General features: G+C 55.8%; 1 protein-coding gene across 1 annotated transcript in view; it reads right to left on the minus strand.

The window, feature by feature from the left end:
- PACSIN1 (protein kinase C and casein kinase substrate in neurons 1) overlaps positions 1-23,991 on the minus strand; it is a 57,406-nt gene that overhangs the window by 5,096 nt on the left and 28,319 nt on the right. The window contains exons 2-6 of the mRNA XM_028120383.2: positions 3,346-3,476; positions 2,348-2,504; positions 913-1,148; positions 427-582; positions 155-330 (exon numbers count right to left, since the gene is read on the minus strand). Coding sequence (XP_027976184.1) covers positions 155-330; positions 427-582; positions 913-1,148; positions 2,348-2,504; positions 3,346-3,408 — 788 coding nt within the window. The 5' untranslated portion in view covers positions 3,409-3,476. The remainder of the gene's footprint in view (positions 1-154; positions 331-426; positions 583-912; positions 1,149-2,347; positions 2,505-3,345; positions 3,477-23,991) is intronic.

Consider the following 23,991-nt stretch of genomic DNA (forward strand, 5'->3'; position numbering starts at 1 on the left):
GCCCAGTCTGTGTCAGCGGCACCCAGGCAGTCACTGGGCCCCTGCTGCTCTGCCCCCGCCCCCATCCTGGTACCATAGGGCCCAGGGCGCCTTGCACACACTTCCACCCTCTGCCGTCCGTGCCCTCGCCCGCCACACCGCCATGCCCAGCTACCTGCTATTCTCGGCCAGGTTGAGGTGACGTTTGATGTCCAGCAGCACCTCCTTGAGGAAGACCAGCCGCTTTTCCTCGAAATGCTGGCACTGCTCGAACACCTGCTCCATGCCCTCCATGTACTGGGGCGTGGTCTTGCCCACGTCATCCAGGACCTTCTCATACTTCTCCTGCGTCTGTGGGCACCGGGGCAAAGGAAGGGTGAGACCCAGGCGTGCAGCTCCCAGCCGCCTCCCACTCCAAGGGGCTCTCGGCCGCCAGGCCTGCGGCACCTTCTGTACGTCCTGCTTGCACTTGTCCACTTTGTCCTGCAGCTTCTTCTGCTGCTCGGGCGTGACTGACTGCTCGGTCTTGCTATTCATCTCCCGCGTCATGGCCAGCTTCTCCTCCTTGCAGGCCAGATGGTAGGCCTTCTTTGCTGCCTCTAGCTGAGGGGCAGAGGGAGCAGGAGGGAGAGCTCCTACTTAGGAGCAGGAACAGACGGGGTCCCTCGTCAAGCCCTCCCCCGCTGGGGGCTGGGAGCACACATTCGGAAGAGGCAGGAGGGATGTAGGCCCCGGCTCCAGGTATCTGGGAGCATGCCCACCCATCGGTGGATGTTTCTGCCGGCAAAGCAGGGCTGCTCCCCACGGGTACAACCCCAGCGGGTGATGTCCTACCCGCCCCCTCTGTCGACTCGCCCCCTCTGATCAGACTGCCCCCCCCTCAAGCTCGGCTGCCCACCCTTGCCCCATCTGCAGCAGCCACCCACAGGGCACCTCCTTCATCTTCTTGGCCCAGGGCTTCTGGGCTTTGCGGAAGCCGTCTTCAGCTTCCTTGGTCTCCTTGAAGCCGCCCATGATCTGCTTGTGATAGGCATCCTTCTGCCAGTTCTTGACCTTCTCCAGGTCCTCGTTCAGCAGGTTGTTCTTCACTTCCTGGTGCAGTTCGCTCACCTTGTCCGCCTCCGTCATGATGGCCCCCCAGGCCCGCTCCAGGCTGCCATACTGTGGCCCTGAGGAAACGGTCATGGGGTCACGAGGCCCTCATCACGCGCCGCCCAGGGGCCTCCCTCATGCCTCCTTTCTCTGAGGCTTTCCCCGTACCTGCCGTGTCTGCAGAAATGCCCTCCCCTGCTCTCTTTACAGTTTTATCCGTCCTTCAGGGCCCACGCACCTCCTCCAGGAAGCCTTCTCTGACTGCTCCGTTCTCACACCCTGCAGCCTGCAGCCCTCACTGAATTCTTCGTATAGCATCTGCCTCTGTGTCCACTTCCTATCTCCCCTGTCAGCTGGTGAGCCCCGTGGGGGGCAGCCTGGACCCCGCAAGCCCTCACAAGCCCAGCGCAGCACCAAGCACACAGTAGGTGCTTCAGGAATGTTGACTGAACATAAAACTGAAGACGCAGGTGGTGGCAGATGCCAGGAGGCCACTGGGACCAGACATTCCAGTCATTTGTTGGTCTCTATATTGGGCATCAGCTCTGGGCCAGGCACCATGCTGGGGAGTACCAGGCTCAGCCCCTGCCCTCGTGCAAGTTAGGGTCTCATGGAAGAAAAAAAAAATTTAACAATTACATGGAAGCCCCAACCTGAAAGTGTTCCAGATTAAAGGAATCTACAGACAGGACAACTAAATGCAGGATGTGATTCTGGATCGCCTTCTGGACCAGCACAAACAATTGCTATAATAAAATTTGCATATGGGCCATATTAAATGTCCCAAGCTTGATCGGTGAACCACGGTTATGTAAACAAATGTTCTTATTCTTGGGAGATACGTGAAGGATTTAGGGTAAAGTGGCAGGTCTCCCACTTAAAATGGTTCAGAAAAACATATGCACCAAAGAAAGAGGGACTGCAGAAACAACATGGTAAAACGTTCACTGGTGAATCTGGTTGAAGACTGTGTAGCTCTCTCCACAATTCTTGCACCTTTTCTCTAAGTTAAAATTATTTGGAAATAAAAAGGTTGTCTGGTTTGGTTTTGTCTTTTTAATCCAACCTAAAATTGTACAAAGTCGAGTTGAACAGGGACAGGGAGACCTGGCTTGGTGTGGGAGGGTCAGAGCGCGGGTGTGGGGACGGTGCCTTCAATGGCCCGGTGGCCAGAGTGGGGGCAGATGCATCCGGCTCGCGGGGTGCTCCCGGGGCCCCAGACTGTGGGCAGCCGGGGAGGGCCGGGGCGATGCGCCCGGGGTGGGCATGGGGGCACCTTTCTCGATGAGCTGGCGCCAGCGCTTGGCCCAGTCGGTGAGCTGCTGCGCGTACGCCTTCTCGATCTTGGCGCGCTCCTGCACGCAGTTCATCAGGTCGTTACACAGGCGGTGGCCGTCATCGATGCGCTTCACCGTCCGCTTGTAGTTCCCCACCTGGCGGCCAAGCAGCGAGCTCGACTCCCGCGGGCTCCCCGCCTCCCCCCCGACCCCAACCCGCCCAGGACGCCGCGGCCTGCAGGGGGCGCCCGCCGCGTCCATCTTGCCCCCGAGGTGAAGCCTCGCAGCCCCGCCGGAACGCATTGGGGGCTCCCCCGCTCTCACTTTTGGGGACCTCAGCGTCCTGCATCATACCCGACGGGCTATGCACTCCCTCACCCCACTTGACACATAATTTCCTCGCTGCCACAAAGTGCAAGATTTTTATAATCTGGACCCAGACTAGAATGAATTATTCATTTTGTTCTTGTGAGCTAAATGTATTATATTTAGAGAGGCATGTAAGTGTTGAGCTGAGCTGCAGCTTCTTGACATAATATTATGTTTTGTAGACACCTCATTAAACACTTATTAATACAGGTTTGGCAGTTTTCACTTTGGGTCTTGGAAGCCAATCGAAAAAATTGTATTTCTTGGTCTCAAATAGTTTGGGAGGCTCCTGAAATGCTGGTTTCTAGGCTTGTCGCCACCTCTTTGTTGCTGTGGGGCTTCTGGAATTCACGCCACAGGGGCGGGGGCGGGGAGCCGCTGCGAAAGGCTGTGTAAGCTGTGAAGCCGGGGTCTGAGAGCAGGCAGACAGGAGGAGCCTGGTCCACATCCAGAAATGCTACAGGATCTCCCCAGAGGCAGCCAGGCCAGAGGGGCTCTGGGCTGGGTGGGCAGTCGTCTTAACCTATTTCACTGAACACCGAGGGCTTTGGAGGGACCCGAGGGACTGGGGAACAAGGCCTGAGGTGGTGGGGGGTGGGAGCCTGGGCCGTCACAGAAGCTGTCTCACCTCCCAGAAGCTGTCAGTGGTCTCCTCTGGAGCTAGCGAGGCCTCGTCGTAGGAGCCAGACATGGTGTAGCCGCGGGGGTGGGGGACAGGTGGGTGTGCAGTGGCGGTCAGCAGGCGGGGCTGCTCATGCGCTGGGAGGGTAGAAGAGAGATCCCCGGAGAGGGAGGAAGTGCCCCACGTGCCCCATTCCAGGCCTGGGGCCCCAACGTGCTGTGGGCATGAGGGCTCCACAGGCTTGGGCCTTGCATTGGGATGGGGACTTCCTGCCGGGTGATTGGCTCGCCATCCCTGGCGTAACCCCAAGAGTAAGCTCGTAGCACCCCTTGTGCGCATCCCCCCACCTGTCCTCCATGAGCCCTTCAGCCCACATCCTCTCCCTCCCTTCTCCCCCAGATCCATTCTCCAGCTCCAGTGTGGCAGCTCTTCTCAGAAGCCTACCCCAACCACAAATGTTTTCGGGCTCCTGGACTCAGAGCCAAATTAGAGACACACAATTACATATTGGCTTTATATAAGCTCGCAGTTTGCCTCATAGACACACACAGCTCCTCAAAACCAGCAATCGGGCTAATCTTTATGCATGTCCTATACCCCCTCCCCAGGACCTGGCACCCCGTAGGACCCACTGGGGCTCAATGAACCCCAGGTGGCTTTTCAATCTGTCCCTCTTCGCACTGCCCCCACCCTGATCCACCTGAACCCTTGCACCAGGCCCAAAATACCCTCCTCAGCTCCCCCACACAGCAGAGTCCCTGATCTCAGCCCCTTAGAACCTCCCCAGATGCCCCACCTGGAGCCTGGACTTGAGTTCCCTGGCCCAGGCTGGGCCCCTGTAAATGCCCTTTTGGCTGCCCTGGTACCCGGCCTCCAAAGCCTCCATTAGCCACTTACATGTCTCCTTAAGAGTCCCAAACATGTGGCTTCCTGGCCTATGGGTCAGACCACTGTGATCTGTGTAAACACTGGAGCTGCTCTGTGTGGCCTGGATCTGTCGGTCGGCATCGCGGCGGTCCAATCTAGGCCATGTGCTGCCCCAGGGCTGGGGACGCTGCCCTTCTCCCATCCCCCACCCAGGCCTCACTGCCCCCCCCCCCCCCCCCCCCCCGCTGGCAAGAATGGCTCAGTAGTCAGCAGACAGGACCCAGAGGGCCAGGGACCTGGTCTTCAAAGGGGCAGTGAGGCCAGGGCAGGAATGACCCCATGAGGAGCTGCCAGCCTCAAGACAGGGGATGTCCAGGGGATGCCCCCCTGTCTCTGCACCGCTCAGAGACTACGGTAGCCCATGCCATGAGGATACTGGGGGAGGGCTGGCCTCTGCAAAGTTCGGTCCAACCTGGGGGTCCAGGGGATGCTCAGCCCTTACAGCAGCTCACCTTCAGGCTCAGAGCAGGTGGCATCACCACGGGAGGATCCTTGGTCAAGGATATTCCTCCCTTCTCTGGCCTCAGTCTCCCTATCTGTCCAGGGGCTAGTGCCCTTTTCCCAGTAATAACCCAGGAATGCCTTCACCTTGCTCCTCCCAGGCCCTAAGTATATTGTGTTCCTTTCCACTTAGCAAAACCACAGATAAACTTTCCCACAAACTCATGCACAGTGGGGGTGGATGGGAGGGAAGGTGGCTAGAATTCATCAAGGGACAAAGAAAGGGTCTGGATTTTTTTTCTTCTGACTTTGGCACTTTTCACTTACAAAGCAGTGTTCACTTCATAAAAGAGTGCTGCATATAGATATGGGAAAGTAAAAGGCAGGGATATTTAATGAAGGACTTTCGGCCAGGTTAGGTAAGCATCTCTGGGGCCAGAGCCCTATCTAGAACCCTTGAAGTCATACCGAACTGTGCTCTTTGGGATCCAAATAATGCACAGCTGTCAGCAGGCTGGCGGTGGGGGCAGGAGTGGGTGGAGAATTCATGAGAATGAAGGTCAAACCCACCCCAGGTAGTGGGGAAGTGACCTGATGAGCCTTGATCAGAGGGGGCAGGGGTGTGCCTTCTCTTCCCCACTACAGAGGCACGCCTCCCTCACCCCACAATGCCAATGCCGCTCCTAGGAATTCACCTTCCAGCCAGCGGGGCGAACTGGCGCTGCCTAATTCCATTTGCTGCAGCACTGCTTATAAAAGCCAAAGGCTGGAAACATCCCAGCTGCCCGTCCAGGGTACTGCTTAAGTAAATTCTGGTGCAGGCAGGCAACAGAATGCTCTGGTCCTGACAGGAGCTCTCCCCAAGCCATGGCACTGAGACAAAAGGAGCAGGGTGCAGAACAGGGAGGCTACGGACGCTTCCATTTGTATGGGGGGAAATATACAAACAGGGAACACTTCTGGAAAGCTGGTAGCGTGGCAGCCTTCAGGGAACTAGGTGGCTGGGGGATGTGATGGGAAGGAGATTTGTCACTGTCAGTCCTTTATGGCTTTTATATTTTGCCTTGTGTGCATACATTGCACAGTTTTTAAAACCCTCTGGCCAGCGTTGGAGGGAGCTGGGAGCCAGGACCTAGAGTGCACTGGACGCCCGGAGGAAGGGGACCGTGCAGCTAAGCCCTGGCATGTCAGATAGCCGGGAATGCACCAAGGCAGAGACCAATCTCCACTCTGTCCAGACCTGGGGGGAGGGACAGGACTTGCCGGGGCCCCTCTCTCAATGCAGGCAAGTCATAGGTCTCCAGGCTCCCAGCTGGGGTAGCACGCGTCGCTCTAGCCTTGGGGGGCTTGGTCACCAAACTGCTGTGTGACCTTAGGCGATTCACGTGACTGTGTCGGGCCTCGCTGTGAAATGAGGATGCTATGACCCAACACTAGGACCGGATGAAATGGTGAGGGGCCAGGCTGGACCCACACAGAGGCAGGAGAGGATGTGGGGGGGGGCACGAAGGCCCCCAGCACCACCTGCCAGACACACATCCCGCAAATCAGCCTCACACCCCCACCCTGGGCACCGGAGAGAGGCTTAACTCTGGTCAAATGCCAGGTCCCTCCTGAATGGTGATCAGGAGCCGCCACTGAAAACGCTGCTTCTCTGAGAGTCAGGAAGCCGGTGTGGCCGACATGTCATGCCCATGGGGGAGCCTGATGTGCTCCGAGCAGAAGCCATCAAATGGGCACAGTGCCCATCTGACTTTTCTTCCCTGGTGCTTGTAAAGCAATCGCGGCCCTGCAAGCCCTTTGTCACTGATAATAACGACCGGCATTTATGGAGCACAGAGTTGGTGCCAAGGACCGTCCATGTGTCTTAACTCATCAAATCCTGCCAGCACCCCTCTACGGCAGGTGCTACTATCACCCCCACGTTATTGCAGAGAGAGCCCAGAGGCTGGGACATGACCGAAAGAGCTTGTCAGCTCTCATTATTGATTTGTCACCACTGCTACAGTGGGGGCGGCGGTCCCGTAGCGGGCGGGGCGGGAGGGGGGGGGCGCGTGCTGTTTTTGTAGAGCCAGGGAAGGAGCCAGGTCTTTTTTGCCCACAAAGATGGTGCAGCCCTCAGATTGCTGAACGGGGCGGGGGGGGGGGGGGCGGGGACATGGGCTCTGCTCCAGCACTGCCCTGTCATGGGGTCTGGGTTTTCTAACTCATCTGATGGGAAAACAACCATGTGACACTCAAATCGTTAAGAGGGCATTATTGAAAAATACAGACCATTTATGGAAGTGTGAAGTTTGCATGTTGGCCTTGACCTTTCCTTTGGGAGAAAGGAGCCCCAGGGTGAAAAGCGTCCCTCCTCTGGGCCCCAGGCTTCCTGCCTGCTTCCTCTAAAAGCCCCTGGAGGTCCGGGGCCTTGGGCATGTTCTGTCCACCCTGGCTTGAAGAAGGGACTGAGGAATTACACGCAGGGGCCCAGAGAGGGCGGGAGAGCTATGGACAAAGGTGGCATGTGGATTCCTGCATCCCGCACGAGTCACTGACAATCACAGGAGCCCGTTTCTCCCCCACCACCACCCAATCCATCAGCAGATCCTGGGCTCTGCTCTCAACCACCCTGGTCCCAGCCCCATCACTCTCCTCAGTGGCCTTCCTGCCTCCGACCTTGTGTCTCTCACCCCCGCCCCCACTCCAGTCTGTTCCCTGCCACAACAGCCAGAGGGACACCGGTAATACCTAAGACTGCCCTCCTCGGAATCCTCTCGTGACTCCCCATTTCCTCCAGGTAAAAGTCTAATTCCTTCCCAGGGGGCCCTGCATCTCCTCCAGCTCCACTGACCTCCTTGCTGCTCTAACCCCAGGGCCTTTGCACTTGCTAGGAGTGCCCCCCGCTCCAGATTTCCATGTCTGCTCAAATGTCCTAACCTCCCCACATTTCACTTGACACTTTTTCCCACCCCCGGCACTCTCCTGTCTCCCTTTCCTCGCTTTATTATTCTTCACAGCACGTGTTACCATATGCCAGGCTCCCAACATTAGAGTATTCATCATGTTTGTGTCTTCTTCTCTCACTGTAATGTCAGCTTGTTAAGGTCAGTAGTTTTTGTCTGTCTGGTTCTCTGCTGTATTTTTAGCATCCAGAGCAGTGCCTGGCACATAGTTAAATGCACAGTACCTTTTTGTTGAATGAATGAATGAAAGCCAAGCACCTTCTGTAACATTCATTCATTAAATAGTAGAAATACTGAATTCTGTCCCTCAGAGCCAAATACAGTCACCTGCACACAGTAGGTATTCAAAAATGTTGATAATGATGGTGATACAATCAAAATCTGTTCCCAGGCCTCCTGCTTCTCTAGGCATCCCCTTCCTCTCCTCTTGGCCAACCCTCAGGGTCCAGTTCCAGGGTCTCTTCCTCCTTGGTCCCCCATGAAGATTCTGCCCTCAGGGGGGAGCCCTCCCTCCCCAGGGAGCCACCGCCCACAGACAAGGCTGTTCTATTACCCTTCTCCTCACTCTCCCTTTATAGCACCCTATACCAGCCGTTTCTGAGTACCCGCTATGTGCCAGCCTCTTCATACCTTCATCTCCAATCCTCGAGACAACCCACTGAGATGGGCGGTGACTTTCCTGTCTTCTCGGAGACTCAGAGAGGTTAAATGACCCATCTAAGCTCACACAGCAGGGAGGACACAGAGTCAGATCCAGACCAGGGGCAAGTCCTTCCCCTGCCTCCCACCAGGTGCCCAGTGCAGAGCCAGCCCTCCGTGGGCGTCACCCCAGCCCTCCTGGCCTAAGACACTCTCCCAAGGGAGCGGCTCGGCTCAAACCCGGGCAGGGCCATGGGAAGCCAGAGCTGCCTCGCCCTCACCCAGGGTGGTCTTCAGGTCCCACAAACATTCCCAGCAGCAGCCCTGCTCCTCACGTTACCCCAAGATGGACGGGCTCACTGCGCCTGACTTGGGGTCACACCAGGACCCTTACCAGCCCCTGCTGGGGCTTCAGATGCAGCTGTAAGGCACTGTCCTTCCACCCCTCCCTGTGATGCATACCCCCTCCTCATTCCAGTTTCTGCCGCTTTGCTCGCCTTCCCTCCTGCCTGGGGTGCATGCTGTCCTATCACTCACCCCTCCCCAAAATACAAGAACCCCACTTCCTTCCCTTCAAGGGCCAACTCAGTCCCACCCCCTCCTGGAAGCCTTCCGTGAATACGCCAGCCCTCACCTACTTCCCCACTACACCCTGGTGCGGTTCTTCGTCACACCTGCCCTGAACCACATCTTGCTGGTTCCCTCCAGACAAGTAGAGAAAATCCGGCTAGGCTAGCACAGTGGTTGACAGCACTGCCTGGGGGGCCAGAGGGGACGACTAAGTTCAAATCCCGGCCCTGCCGCTTGCCAGCCGAGTGACCTTGGTTAAGTTGCTTAAACTCTCTGTGCCTCAGTTTCCCCATCGGCAAAATGTGAGGGTGAGGGTACCAGCCCACGGGGTTATTGTGAAATGATGTGCAGTGTGCAAGAGGCACCGTGTTAACTATTAGTATTATTATCAGAGGTATTATTACCCGTGCTTCCCACAGCTGCAGACCTTTCAAAGCAGGAGATGCTCATCTCTCTGGATGACTTCGCACCCCCTTCTCCTCTCTTTGGGCTAATGCCCCCAGAGACCTTTGCTAAAGACTGACTTGTGTCCCCACCAAATTCATATGCTAATATTTTACCCCCTCCCCAGTGTGACTATATTTGGAGACAGGGCTTTTAAGAGGTGATTAAAGGTAAATGAGGTCAGAAGGGTGGGGTCCCAATCTCATAGGATGGGTGCCCTTATAAGAAGAGGAACAGAGCAGTCTCCCTCTGTGCACACACTGAGGGAAGTCCACGTGAGGACCCAGCGAGAAGGCAGCCATCTGCAAGCCAGGAAGAAAGGCCTCACCAGGAACCCAATAGGCCAGCACCTTGACCTTGGACTTCTAGCCTCTGGAACTGTGGGAAATAAATAGCCAGTGTTCACACCACCCAGTCTATGGTGTTTTGTTCTGGCAACCTGAGCTGAGATTCCATTCTATGACTGTTGGGCCTCCTCTGGGACCCCCAGGTCTCCAGGTACCCTGTGAAAAGACCCAGGCCTGGCTTCCTCTTGCCTTCTCTTTGGCTGTAAAATCCAGGCCCCCCCCAACCTCCATCTCCTCTAAGTAAGGTCCATGGGGCAGGCCCCAAGGGGTCCTCCCTTCACAGCTCAGTCCCAAGGTAGGGAGTAAGGAAGAGGGTGGAAAGACAAATGGGGAAACTGGGGGAGGCAGAGCCTGGGTCTCCTTTGAGTCTGGAGGGCCCCAGAGAGGCCCAGGGCCGGGGGTGGGGAGGGACCAGGTAGGCTCATCCTTGCCGGAAAATGGTTAAAGCAAATGGGTAAAGCCATTCCACCTCAGCCACCTTGGCTGGCCTCTGCTCCCCTCCTCCCTACACTCTGACCTTGGCTTCTACCCTCCCTACCCTCTCCTTCTTCCTCCAGCCCCAGACTCTCTCTCCTCTAGAAAATCATTCCTAAAGGCAGCCCCCACCCTGTCCCCCACCTCCTGGCTCCCAGGCCAAGTGGTTGAGGAAACATCTCATCCAGCCTGTCCACCACCAGGGAGCCCCTAGGATGGTGCAGGCTCCACAGGGAATGATGTCGGCCTCCCCAACGGAGCCTACACTCCAGGTCAGGCAGAAGGCCAGGAAGTGAAGGCCTATCATCTTGCTCGCTAGGTGGGGACAAGAGTTCAGGGGAAAGTCAGGCAGGGTGAGAGGGGGTCAGGAGCAGCCCTAAAGCAATGGCGGGGGAATGGTGTAGACACACCCCAGCAGCCCCCTCCTGGTGGGCCAAGGCTGAGGTGGGTCCTCCAATGGCTCCCAGAGGCCCACAGCAGGACTGTGGCCTAGTTGCCCACAGGAGGAACAGGCTCACTGTTTCCAGGGATCACCTCTCAAATCATATCCTTGTCTCTGGGTCAGCCTCTTGGGGATCCCAAACCATAACACCACAGAGGAGGAAGCAGGAGTGGGGGCTGGCGATACACAGGCCCCTGTCCTCTCTGCTCTGGGTGCATTTCTCTCCTTGAGACCAGTCATCCCACACATGGCTCGCCTGAGAGGGTCGGTCCTGTCCTGAGCCCTCAGCCTCCACGGTCTCCTGGAGGGCAGGGACCAGGTCGGCCTGCTCTGTAGGGGAGGCCCCTGAGGGGTGCACAGCATGCTTTCCCGATGGCATCAAATTTGGGGACAAATTCGGACCTGGAGGAAGGTGCCCTGTGTCTTTAGTGGCACCGGGGATGGAATGCGTGCGGTTCACTTTCTTCCCCTTTGTGGCCAGGGATGGGGAGGCAGGCCCCAGCTTTACTCCACGGCCCAGGTCCTTGCAGGGCAGCTCTGAGCTATGGCAGTGAGTGAGACAAACCAAACCCCCCCCCCCCGCCCCCGGCCTCACAGAGCTGACATTCTGGAGGGGCTGGACAGAGAAGAAACCAGATGAATAAGGAAATGATCAGGTGGGTCAGCTGGTGCCGAGTGCGGTGGAGAACAAGGCAGGGAAGGGGGCAGGGAGCGATGGTGGCGGCTAGCAGTCACGCTATTTTACACGGGGCAGTCAGAGAAGGCCATGGTCAGGAAGTGACATTTGCGGGAAGACCTGCAGGAGGTGAAGGCGGGAGCCATGCGGGAGTCTGGGGGAAGAGCACCAGGCAGAGAGAGCAGCCAAGGCAGGGGCCCTGAGGCGGAAGTGTGGCCACCGTGGTTGAAGAGTAAGGAGGCCGTGTGGCTGGAGGAGAGGTTGTGACGGGGAGAGGGAAGGGATGAGGTTGGGAAGGTTGTGGGGTGGGGGGGGAGGCTGAGGCCAGAGGCCGATTCCATGGGGCCTTGTGGGTCAAAGTGAGACCTCTGACTTCTTCCCCCAGGGTGAGCTGGGAGCCCCTGCGGGGGTTTCAGAAGAGGCAGGATTGTGACTTGGCTTTGGTTTTAAAGGATCCCTGGCTGCTGGGGGGGAGCAGAGGAGAGCAGGAGGCTGGCTGGCAGGCGGCTACAGTCCTCTGGGTGAGAGGGCAGGGTCCCAGCGAGGCGCTCGAGGAGTTCGAGGCGCTCGTGCTGGAGCAGCGAGAAGGGGCTGGGGTCTGGAAATGGCTCTGACACGGAAGCCCACGGGATCTGCTCATGGCTTGGGGGAGAGCGTGGGACCCCTGGAAGGAGTTGCGGATAGCTCTGGGGTTCGGGCCTGAGCAGCCAGCAGGGGGAGTGCTATGTCCTGAGAGGGGGAACAGAGCTGGACCCGGGTTTTGGAGCCCTGAGATGCCCAGAAGGAGCCAGGTGGAGAGGCCTCCTGGCTCTCCCCCAGAGCTCCTGCACAGGGGGCCTGTGAGGAGGGGCCAGCCTCGGGCCAAAGTTACTGCAGCCTGTCCCAGGGCCCCAGCCCCTGGCTAAACCCCAGGCCTTGGGTGCCGCTGGGGCTTCCTTTCAACCCTTCTCACACGGGGAAGACTGATGCGGGGAGGCTGGGTCTCAAACTGGCTTCTATTGTGGGCCCACTGGACGCAACGGGGTAGAGTTGGGGAATGTGCCCCAGGAGGCCATCCTGGTGGGCTCTCTGCCCCAGGGTCTGGGGGCAAGAGAGAGACACAGAGCAAGCACAGGCCCTAGAGACATGTGGGGCGGAAAACAAGGAAGAGCGGGAAAGTGGCCAAGAGAAGGTGGGTGAGCAGCAGGGGAGACAGGGCCAGGCCTGGAGGGTCTGGGGGGGAAGGGGCAGCTCCTTCCAGCTCTCGCCAAGGGAACTTCCCCTCCAGGCCTCACTAGCCCCCTGTTCCGGCCAGATGGAAGCAGGCCCCAGATGCCCATGCCAGGCCCTGGTGGGGAGGGGGGTCTCTAGCTCCCCCCGAAGGAGAGAGATGAGCAAAGAGGGTGGTGGGGTTCAGAGGAGCAGGGGGGCAGACAGTGACAGTGTATACGGGTTACTTGGCCACCAGCTCCTGGGCAGATCGACATCCCCCACCTTGTCTGGCCTTCTCACCCCCAGGCCCTGAACCCCAAAGCAGAAGCCCCCCCCACCCCCCTCCCCCCGTGCCTAGCATTCAGCAGGTGCAACTAATGTTTGCAGAAAGGAACGAGCTCCTTGGAGAGGCTTCCCCCACCCCATCACAGGCCCCAGGATCCCTCCCTGGCCCCGCGCCAGGTACTCTGACCCCCATGTGCCCAGGGAAACGGGAAGCCCCCTAATGTGGTTTCAGGGCCCAGCAAAGGACCCAGCCAGGCTCGCAGGGAATACAGGAAGATGGTGGGAGAAGACCAGTGGGAGAAGGAGGCAGACCCTCGGATGCCCAGGTGCCTGCAGCATTCCCAGGGGCTGCACGCGCCAATCCCCTGCCCTTCTCAGGCTAGGATCTCCACCCCCCCACCACCACCACCACACACACGCCAGCTGAGGCCCTTCTGCTCTGTCCCAGGGCAGACCTGGACCAGGTGCAACTCACCCACTGCACTACCGCACGCCCTCTCCTGTCCTTTCAGGGCCCAGAGCGAAGCAGTGCGGCCCAGGTCATCCCCAGGCCCCAGCCCCACCCCCTCCTCCGCAGTGCCTGAGCTCCCCAGCAGCAGCCCAACCTGTCCCCAGAAGCAATGCAGCAGAGGGACAGTGATGGGGGAGGGAGGGCCACACGCACCCCCACCCGATCCCCCAACATGGAGACCCTGGGCTTGCTGGGGAAGGGACAGGGCTCCCTTGGGCCCTCTGGGGCTTTACCCAGGAAGGAAAGATGCCTCTTGCCTGATCAGGGGGTCTAAGCCCAATGCCCCAGATCATCTGGGGCCAGCATGGAGGCAGCTGGCGTGGAGGGTGGGACATGAGTCCGCTGCTCCAATGGCCAGGGCCTACCAGTGCCCTGAGTGGGGGGCAGGGGGCATCCTCACTTCTCCCTCTAGCCTCAGCCTGGGGAAGGGTAGCACCGTGGGTCCCTGGAAGCTCCAGCCCCCCTCGGCCACTTCCCCCCAGGGAGGGGAGCATGTCTACAGTCGGGACCTGTGGCCGTGGCGGAGAGAGGGACAGAGGTGCAGAGGAGGGAGGCAACGGTGGGGACGGTGGGGACGGTCCTCCTGTTGAGGAAGATCCGGGTTCTGGAGAGGGCCTCCCAGGATGCAGGCTGCTCCCCACCCAGGTCCACTGACCCCAGCCCCTCCAGCCTGCATGCTTCCTACCGGGTGCTGCTGGGAGGAAGGCAGGGGGCAGCTCGGGGGCAGGGGGGGGCCCCCCATTCTCCATGCCGCCGCTTCCAGCTATCCCCATCGGGATGCCTACCTGGGCCTGTCTGGGCACCAAGCCAGGGGCAGGTAGGAGCTCACTGCCCCCACTGGGCCAGGCCAGGGCCGGAGGGGCTGGCTGTCCTCCTCCTCCTCCGTGGTGGCGGGCAGGGAGGGGGCCTGGTGCCCGGGCTGGGGGCTCGGTCCTCTCGGGTTCCCTCCACCGCTGGCTCGGCTCGGGAAGGCAGCAGCGCCAGAACTGCAGAAGCCAGCTCCCCGCCCTCCCCCCAATGCCTCCTCCCCTCCCTCCTCCCGACCCGCCTCCTTCTCCAGCCACCCACCGCCTTCTGCTCGTTTCTATGGCGACCGGGCAATGCCGCACAGCCAGCCTCCCTCCCCTACGCCAGGGGACGCCTGCCTTCTACGTGTGGAGGACATCACCCCAGGCGGGGTGCGCACCCTTCACCTTCGCTGAGATGCTGGTGAACAGACGGGCTCACACGGCCACCCCTGGCTGTGGGGGACCCCGCTCCAGCCCCTCTCCTCTCTCTCTGCCCAAGACCCTGCCTCCCAACCTCCCTTCAAGACCTTGTGGGCGGCACAGGCACCGTCCCCTGCACTTGCCACAGGTGCTTACACCTCACTGCTCATTGCTCCGTCAACATGTGTTTGCTTCATCACTTATACTCACTCAGTCATTCCTCACAATTTTGAGTGTGTTCTGGGTCAGGCGGAGTATAGGATGCTCCCCTACAGTCTCATCCCCGGAGAATCCGTGCCCGTTTTACAGACTGGAAACTGAGGCCCACCATAGTCAAACAACTTGGCTGAGCATCCGAGGCTCCTGGGCTGGTCACTGGCAGTGAGGCCTTGTGATTCCATCTCTGGTGCTGCTCCCACAGGCCACAGCTAGTGCACACCCCCTCAAGGCAAACCACTAGGCTTGCTCTGCGCTCATGTGACCCACGCGCTGCCGTGCGTGTCCATGCAAACGTGCACCCCACAACACGCTTCTAATACAAACACCCACGCCATGTATTTGCACCCATGCATTCCCACAAGTCTGTGTATCTACCTACACACCTGTGCACAGGTGACAGACACACATTAACACCGGCATTTACACATCTTTAAGACACATGTACACATATCCACATGGGTCCAGAACATGCAACTCATAAGCCCTTTCTATACAAGATCAACAGCTGTCCACACAAGCCCCCAGCACTAGCCCCATGGGAGGGGATCAGTGACACAAGCCAGTGTCCCACCCAGGAGACTGAACCAGAATCCACTTCCAGGAAAGGATCTGTCTGCTCTGCACCTGCCCTCTAGAGACCAGACACTAATCTGCCCACCTTGTCTCAGCCCTGCTGCAGGAGGGGCCTGGGGTAGGGGTGGAGACAGGGCACACCCTCCCCTAACTCCCTCCCTCATTCTGAAATTCCCCTACTGATCCGATCCAAACTAAATCCTACCTAGAGCCCCCTCAGCCTCAGGGACTCACAGATATCCCCACCCACCCACCCCTCAGTTGCTGTCAGGTCCTGGGACTTGGAATCATGACAGATACAGTAAAATGGGCCCCTCCTCCTTGGAGGGAATTCCAGGTTCAGAGAACCCTGCCATCCCCCAGGAGGGGCAGTATGTGGTGGAGGCCAGGTGGGGATGTCAAGTGGGGACTGGGGCCCAGGACCCATGGTGTGCTCCACGGGACGCACCATCCCCAGCCCAGCGCCACAGCAGAAGGACCCAGGCAAGGATCATGGGCCGCCCCTGTGCCCCAGGGCACTTCTCAGGGGCCTCAGACAGTTCAGAGAAGGCAGATACAATCGGAAAAACCCAGAAGCCCACCAAAAAACTGTTAATAATAACAATAATAGCCTCTTCCATAGTTCATCCCATCTAAGACCCCCCTCAACCATGAGACCACCACCGATTACACCAAGGCTGTAAGCTCGGCGTTGCATCCAAATGTCAGAGAGGTCAACTGGGAGGGGGAAAATCACGTTGGGAGAGATAAAACAGGGCCTCTCGTTCATTCAGCAGATGCTACTAGGCACCCACCAGGTAGCAGGGACTGTTCTAGGAACGGGGACACAGCCATGAGCAAAACAAAGTCTCTGCCCTCGAGGGTGCCGAGCGAGCAGATGTGCTGACCTCCTCTTCTCCTGCAGCGCCTCTGGCTGTCCTACAGGTGAGGTCACAGAACTGACAAGGTGACAGAGGCTCTAGAGACTGAGCAATTTGCCCAAGGTGACACAGCCAGTAAATGCTTGGGCTGGGATTTGAACCCGCGGCTTTGCCAAGCTTTTTCCTATGCTCTACACTGGCTCCATTAAGATCTGATTAGGTGACATGGCAGCAGCCACCCATTTTCTACAAGTTTCACAGCCAAGTGTGCTTCTCATGCTTAGATCAAAGGCAAGACGGGGTCATATGCATTTAAAGTGCCAGTCAAGAAGTCGATGTGAGGGCGAGGGCGTCTGGGTGGCTCAGTGGGTTAAGCAGCTGCCTTTGGCTCAGGTCATGATCCCGGGGTCCTGGGATCAAGTCCCGCATGGGGCTCCCTGCTCCCCGGGGAGTCTGCTTCTCCTTCTGCCCCTCCGCTCCCCCCCCATGCGAATGCAAATCTTAAACAAAAAGAACTCAATGTGAGTAAAGACTCCCCCTCCCCCACCAAGTGACCTCAGAAGTGACTTCTAGCCTGACCATCCTTGAGCCAGAAGCCTGACAGTTGTCCCCAGGCCTGGAGGTTCTCAGTAGAGGGTCAAGTCAAGGCCCAGGCCAAGAGAGTGGGGATACCTAGCACCTGAGAGCCAGGGCTCCCTGGAGAGCGGGGAGACCTCAGCTGGGGGCAAGGAGGGATTGGGTTTCCAGGCTCTGTAAGCAGAGCCCCCTGCCCACCTGCCAGCCCCCCAGCCCCGGATCATCTTTCTCCTAAGGAGCCAGGCTCAACCTGGGTTTCGAAAGATAGCTGCCCCCCACCTCCACCCCTCCCTCAGCCTGATCCAGCCCCACCTGCTGCCTGGCAGACCCCTGAGTTCTTCCCTCCCATGAGAAGCTGACCCCACTGTGGCCCCTTCTCTGCCTGCAGAGCATCCACCTCCATGCTGTCCCACTGTCAGCCTGATCCAGTCTCATCTGCTATTGGGAGGGCCCCCAAGCCACAGTGGGCAGTCCTGTACCCTCCCACCTGCAGGTCTCAGACAGTCTCGGGGACACCCCTACAGCACACACACACACAAACACACACCACGCCTGACCTCAGCCCTATCGCTGGACCTTAACCATATGCAGTCCCACAGGCGGGAGCAATCAACATATGAGGAGGGGGCCTCATGCCACCCAGGAGAAGCCAAACCCTTCTGTTACTGTCTCCCCATCCAAACCAGAAAACATTCATTGCCCGCCCCCCTTCCCAGCCCAGCACAACTATCCCACATTTCCCGAGTGCCAAGGCAAATGCAATCAGGGCTCATTAGCTGCTGCTTTGCATCTCATTTGCATAATGTTCCCACGACTGTCAAAATGCCAGAATCCTCCCAAAACCGCTGCCCATGACAGGCAGGGCTGGCCAGCTCTGGAGAAATAAAATGGATAAAATTCCACTGAGGGTCTGCATAGGGGGCTAAACATGGAGGGACGGGGAAGGGCAGAAGGAGAAAACAGAGGCAACTTCCAGTTTCAGACCCAGAGAGGCACCCAGAGGAAGAGCAGTAGATACTTAACAAGCACCTGCAAAGTACAGGCACCATGCACAGTGCTTTATGCACTTTACCCACTTGCTTTTCACAATGAACCATCTTACAGATGTGGAAACTGAGGCTCAGAGCTGTTAAGGCCTCGCTACTCAACGCCTGCATCTCAGGACCAGCAGCTGGGGCATCATCTGGGAGCTGGGAGGAAATGCAGAATCTCAGGTCCCACCCCAGACCCTGAATCAGAGTTCACATTGCCACAAGAGCCCAGGAGACTAGAGCGGGAGAAGTACTCATTAAGGGACCTGCCCTCTGATATGCAGCCAGGAGAGGAAACTGGGGCCTGAACCAGTTAATCCCAAATTAACAAATCTTTCCTGAGCACCTACTATGTGCAGCACTGCGCTAGGGGAGGGACCCAGGAGACAACCAGACACATGATATCCATAACCTCGTGGATAGTACACGAACATTTTCCCAAAGCGGGAGACACCCAACAAATATATAATAGCAGTTCAAGTGGTGAGAGGAGCTATCAAGAAAAATAATGGGGGGCAAAGAGAGAGGATGAATGGGGGGACATGTCAGAATCTCTCTTAGATGAGGGGCGCCTGGGTGGCTCAAGCGGTTAAGCGGCTGCCTTCAGCTCAGGTCATGATTCTGGGGCCCTGGGGTTGAGCCCCACGTCTGGCTCCCTGCTCAGCAGAGAGCCTGCTTCTCCCTCTCCCTCTGCCTGCCACTCTGCCTACTTGTGCTCTCTCTCTCTATCTCTCTGTCAAATAAATACATAAAATCTTAAAAAAAAAAAAAGAATCTCTCTTAGACGAGATAACATTTGAACAGAGATTTAAATAAAGGGGGAAAGGGAGGTATGTTGTGATTTGCAGGAACAGTGTTTTCCGGCGGAAGGTAGAGCAAGGGCAAAAGTCCTGAAGCAGGAGGAAGCCAGGAGCCAGGCACACTAAAAGACTCCCCAAAACTGAATGGATGTCTGGATGGATGGACAGGTGGGTAGACAAAGGGATGGCAGGTAGAGAGAGGTAGTAAATAAGGTAGAAATAAAGAAGAGGCAGGCAGGGGCTAGATCCTGCAGGGCCTCATGGGTCATAGGGAGGATTCTATTATCTTGTTCTAAGTATGAAGAGAAGCCATTGATATTTTTTTAAGATTTTACTTTTAAGTAATCTCTATACCCAATGTAGGGCTCAAACCCAGAACCCCAAGGCCAAGAGTCACACATTCCACCAAATGAGCCAGCGAGGTGCCCCGAAGCCTTCGCTATTTTTGAGGGGGGGGGGGAAGAGATCCAATTTATGTTTTCAAAAGATTGCCATGGCTTTTACGTGGAAAAGTGGGTAGAAGGAAGCAAGGGCTGAAGAAGCAAACCAGTTAAGAGGCTTTTGAAATATTTATTCCCAACAGAAAGGAGTGCTGTGGCCACTAAAACACACATCCAAGAACATTTGTTCATAATAGCAAATTCTCTTCAAAGCTGCTTTGTTCATAATAGCTCCAAATCGGAAGCAACCCAGATGCCATCTACAAAAGGACTTGATCGGCAAAGTGTGTGGTTTACTGCGTACAGTCGAGATAGGTAGTTTGCTTTTTCATGGCTATATAGGATTCCACCAGGCAAATTCCACAGTGTGGTTTGTTCATATCATCAAACCTTTTTTTTAATGTTAAAGATTTAATTTATTTATTTGAGAGAGAGAGAGAATGAGCAGGAGGGAGGGGCAGAGGGAGAGGGAGAAGCAGATTCCCTGATGGAGGGAGTCTGATGTGGGGCTCAATCCCAGGACCCCCAGATCATGACCTGAGCCGAAGGCAGACACTTAACCGACTGAGCCACCCAGGAGACCCCACACCATCAAATCTTACACAGCAATGAAAAACATCTGACTACACACAACTACATGGATAATTTCAAGACATCATGTGAGTAAGAGAAGCCAAGCTTAAAGGAACATATGTAGTGGACTCTATATGAAGTTCAAGAATAGGTAAATACTGACTTCTGGTTCCTGCATAAGATGGAGGAGATACACTTCTCCCTATTCCTCCTGAGAAGTAGAGCTAATGCCCTGGGCATTATATATTAAAACAAACTTACAAAAACTCTAAAAAGGGAGAGAAGAAGGCAGACTGACTAGGGATCTCAGGACCCCAGGAACAACACAGCAGTGGGTTCTCTGGGTTTTCTTCTTGCCCCACATATCTCAGATTTGGAGCTGGGAAGTTGGCAACCCAAAAATACCAACGAGTGTGGACAAAAACAGCCTCAGGAAAGCCTCTTCCCCCTAGCTGCAGGACTAGGAAAGGCACAGTCTAGCCAGACAAAAATCCTTAAAACAATAAATGTCCTAGAGCCAAACACCATGGAAAAAACTACAGCCCCATCCTCTCTGCAGGACCAGACACCAAGTGGGGAGCTTGTCTGGGTGTAACCAGTGACCCCTTCCCCTACCACCAATTGGTTATAGAGAAGAACAGGTGGGGAGTTGGGGCTTCCATCCATACCCAACGGCATGAAGGTGACCCTCCCCCTCCACGCTGGGTGGGGGTCTAGGAGGCCTAGTAGCCCTTCCACCATCCCCGGCAGTAACAGATCAGTGGAGGTCTGGTGGGAAGCCAGAACTCCCACCCCTGCCCAGCAGTAAGGAGGCGGCAGCCTTCTTTCCTACCAGGCTGTCAACGGAGGTGAAGTGTAGAACTGGACTTCCGCCCCGACCCGGCATCAACAGGCACAGCCTTAGACCTGCTAAGACAGAAGATCTGAATAAGAGCCAGTGTCTCATAACAATACCCCAAAGTCCAGGATACAAGAGAAAAATCATCTGTCATACCAAGAGCCAGAAAAATCTCAATCTGAATGAGAAAAGGCAACCAACATATGCCAACAGCAAGATGACACAAATATTGGAGCTATCTGACAAGGAAGTTAAAGCTGCAGTCTTAAAAATGCTTCAACAAGCAATTATGAACACCCTGGAAACAAATGACAAAATAGAAAGCCTTAGCAAAGAAACAGAAGATGCGAAGGAATATCAAACTGGAATTTTGGAACTCTAAGGTCCTCGGAGGGGCTCAACAGTGGGGTGGAGACAAGAGAGGAAAGAATCCGTGAACTTGAAGATAAAACAATAGAACTGACCCAATCTGCACAACAGATAAAGAACAGAGCCTCAGGGCGCTATGGGCCCATAACAGAAGAGCCAACATTCCTGCTGGGGGGGGGGGGTGGTGGGGAGAGAAAGAGTGTGGGGCTGAAAGAGTCCTCAAAGTAGTGTCTGAAAAAACCCCTTGTCTCCCCGAATCTCTGGCGTCTGTACTTACCCCACGAGGAAAAGGAAAATGGGAGAAGCTACGGAATTTGTCTGCAGTCACACAGCTCACGGTGATTTGAATCAGGTCCTTTCCCCTTCCAGGGGTTGTCAGGCTTTAGGAAGCTCCAGAACCATCTGGAGGTTTGGATAAAATGGAGATTCTGGCCACAGCCACAGAGATGCTGATCCAGCAGGGGTTTCGGTTGTCTGTCACCGCATGACAAAGCTCCCCAGAATTTAGTGACCTAAAACACCGATTTATTGTGTTTTGCAATGCTGTGGCTTGGCTGGGTTCACCGGGGTTCACCCTTGGCTGGGTGCCTTGTCTCTTCTACAGCGGCCTCAGCTGGGGCTGCAGTGTCCGAGACAGCTTCTTCATCCGAGTGAGTGGCCCTCAGCTGACCCTGCCCCTCCACCCCACCCATCCTTCCCCCCAGGCTCTGGTCTCTCCAGCAGGGGACCTTAGACCTACTTACAAGGTAGCTCAGGGCTCCAAGAGTAGACATTCAGAAGGACAAGTTCCAGTGTGCATCTTGTCTTTCAATTGTCTTATTTATTAAGCCTCTGCCTCTCTCATGCTGGCCAATGTCACATTGCCCAAAGCAGGTCACAGAGCAAGCCCGGGGTCGGGGGGGGGGGGTGCGGGGCGCGGGGCCCTACACCAGGATGCATCTAGCAGGAGGTGGGGATCACAGGTGACAGCGGGGAGCACCGATGTACCGGACCATCACAGTAGGTCAGTGGTGGGGCCCACGGATTTGCATGTTCTATGACCTTCTTTCCAGGTAGCTCCCCACTGTGATGGGGATATAGGCGTTCCAGTGACCGCTGCAAGAACTCAGCCTATCCTATTCCTACACCTATTCTATGACACCAACATCAAAGAGGCTTTTAAGTCTCCCCACCTGTTCTGGTCACCGATCAAAGGGAATGTCACAGATACAATCACTCTCTGGGGGCGGGGGGTGGACAGCCCAGGGCAGCCACACACCCATTGGGTCACAAGAACACTGTTCAGATACTAGCTTCTCCAACAAGGGTGGGACTCAATCCAGCCAGGTGGCCTTGCACAGGTCAATCCCTCCCTGGGTGTCAGTCTGCTCCCCTCAAAGTGAGGGGGTTGGCCCAGATGAACAATCTCTAACCTCTGCACCATTGAGGGACCCTTTACATATTTCTTCACCCAAGGAGCTCCATGTTTTGTTTTGTTTTTTTTTTAAATAGCTTCTCTACTCTACTACTCTTTTTTTTTTTTTTAAGATTTTATTTATTTATTTGACAGAGAGAGACACAGCAACAGAGGGGACACAAGCAGGGGAGTGGGAGAGGGAGAAGCAGGCTTCCCGCTGAGCAGGGAGCCCGATGCGGGACTCGATCCCAGGACCCTGGGATCACGACCTGAGCTGAAGGCAGACGCTTAACGACTGAGCCACCCAGGCACCCCAAAGGAGCTCCATGTTTGGAAAGATTTTTATCTACCAAACAAACTGTGTGAGCTAAGACATTTTTAAAAATCTAGTCAACAAATTACTTTTGACTCAATTAATTACCACGTAGAGTTTCTGATCAGCACATTACCAACATTTCTACGCTGAACTGATAAAACTCCCACTCAGAGCAAAGCGCTCTGAGGTCCTGGATGGACTGAACTGCCTCAGTGTGGGAAATGCTCAGTTTGGGGGCAGTTCTGACAATATCCGAGCTCCTCTCTGGAATCTTGGAGGCCTCTAACTGAAATGGACCAGCCAGCACCCCGCCCTGCACCCTGGGGAAAACACAGGGTGTCTAAGGATGCACTGTCCATTGTGGTAGTCACTAGTGCCATTTGACTATTTAAATTTAAGTTCAATAGAATTAAATAAAATTGAAAATTTGGGGTGCCTGGGTGGCTCAGTCGGTTAAGCATCTGCCTTCAGCTCAGGTCATGATCCCAGGGTCCTGGGATCGATCCCCGAGTAGGGCCCCCTGCTCAGTGGGGAATCTGCTTCTCCCTCTGCCTCTGCCCCTCCCCTGCTCATGCTTGCTCGCTCTCTCTCTCTCTCTCTCTCTCTCACTCTTTCTCTCTCTCCCTCCCTCAAATAAATAAAATCTTAAAAAAAAATTCTTTAAGTTGAAAATTCAATTCCTTAAAAAAAAAACAAAACAGAACCTCAGTTGCACGAGTCACATTCCATGTGCTCAATAGTCATTAGTGGCTACCGTAGTAGGGTAGATACAGAACATTCTCATCACTGCAGAAAATCCAAACACACAGTGTTGTAAGGTATCACCAAAAATACAAAAGCAGGGGTGCCTGGGTGGCTCAGTCATTGAGGCATCTGACTCTTGATTTTGGCTCAGGTCACGATCGCAGGGTCGTGAGGTCGAGCCCCATGTCAGGCTCCATGCTCAGCGTGGAGTCAGCTTGAGATCCTCTCTCCCTCTGCCCCTGCCCCCGATCTCTCTCTCTCTCTCTCTAAAAAAAATAAATAAATAAAACCTTAAGAAAAGATACAAATGCAGGCATGCCCAACACTATCCATTTGATGGGGTCCAAAAGGAGAGCTCCTACACATCAAATTCTAGCTGCTCATATGATACAATGGAAATGCATTTCTTGGGCAAAAAAAAAAAAAAGAAGAAGAAGAAAACTGGCTCCAAAACAGTGCAAAAATCACACTTAGGGATGCAGCCAACCACATTTCTTTTTAAGATTTTATTTTTAAGTAAGCTCTATACCCAACGTGGGGCTTGAGCTTACAACCTCAAGATCAAGAGCCATGTGCTCTACCAACTGAGCCAGCCAGGACCCCTGGAATGCAGCCAACCTTTAGAATCATGTACTATGTTTAAAAAAAGATGATTGGGGTGCCTGGGTGGCTCAGTCGGTTAAGCGTCTGCCTTTGGCTCAGGTCATGATTCCGGGGTCCTGGGATCGAACCCTGTGTCGGGCTCCCTGCTCAGTGGGGAGTCTGCTTCTCCCTTTCCCTTTGCATCCTGCCCGCCCCCCCCGCTCATGTTGTC

This window comes from Eumetopias jubatus, unplaced genomic scaffold (genome assembly GCF_037043125.1).
Source record: "Eumetopias jubatus isolate StellerSeaLion01/CBP00866 unplaced genomic scaffold, mEumJub1_p1.0 scaffold_6, whole genome shotgun sequence".
NCBI lineage: Eukaryota > Metazoa > Chordata > Mammalia > Carnivora > Otariidae > Eumetopias > Eumetopias jubatus.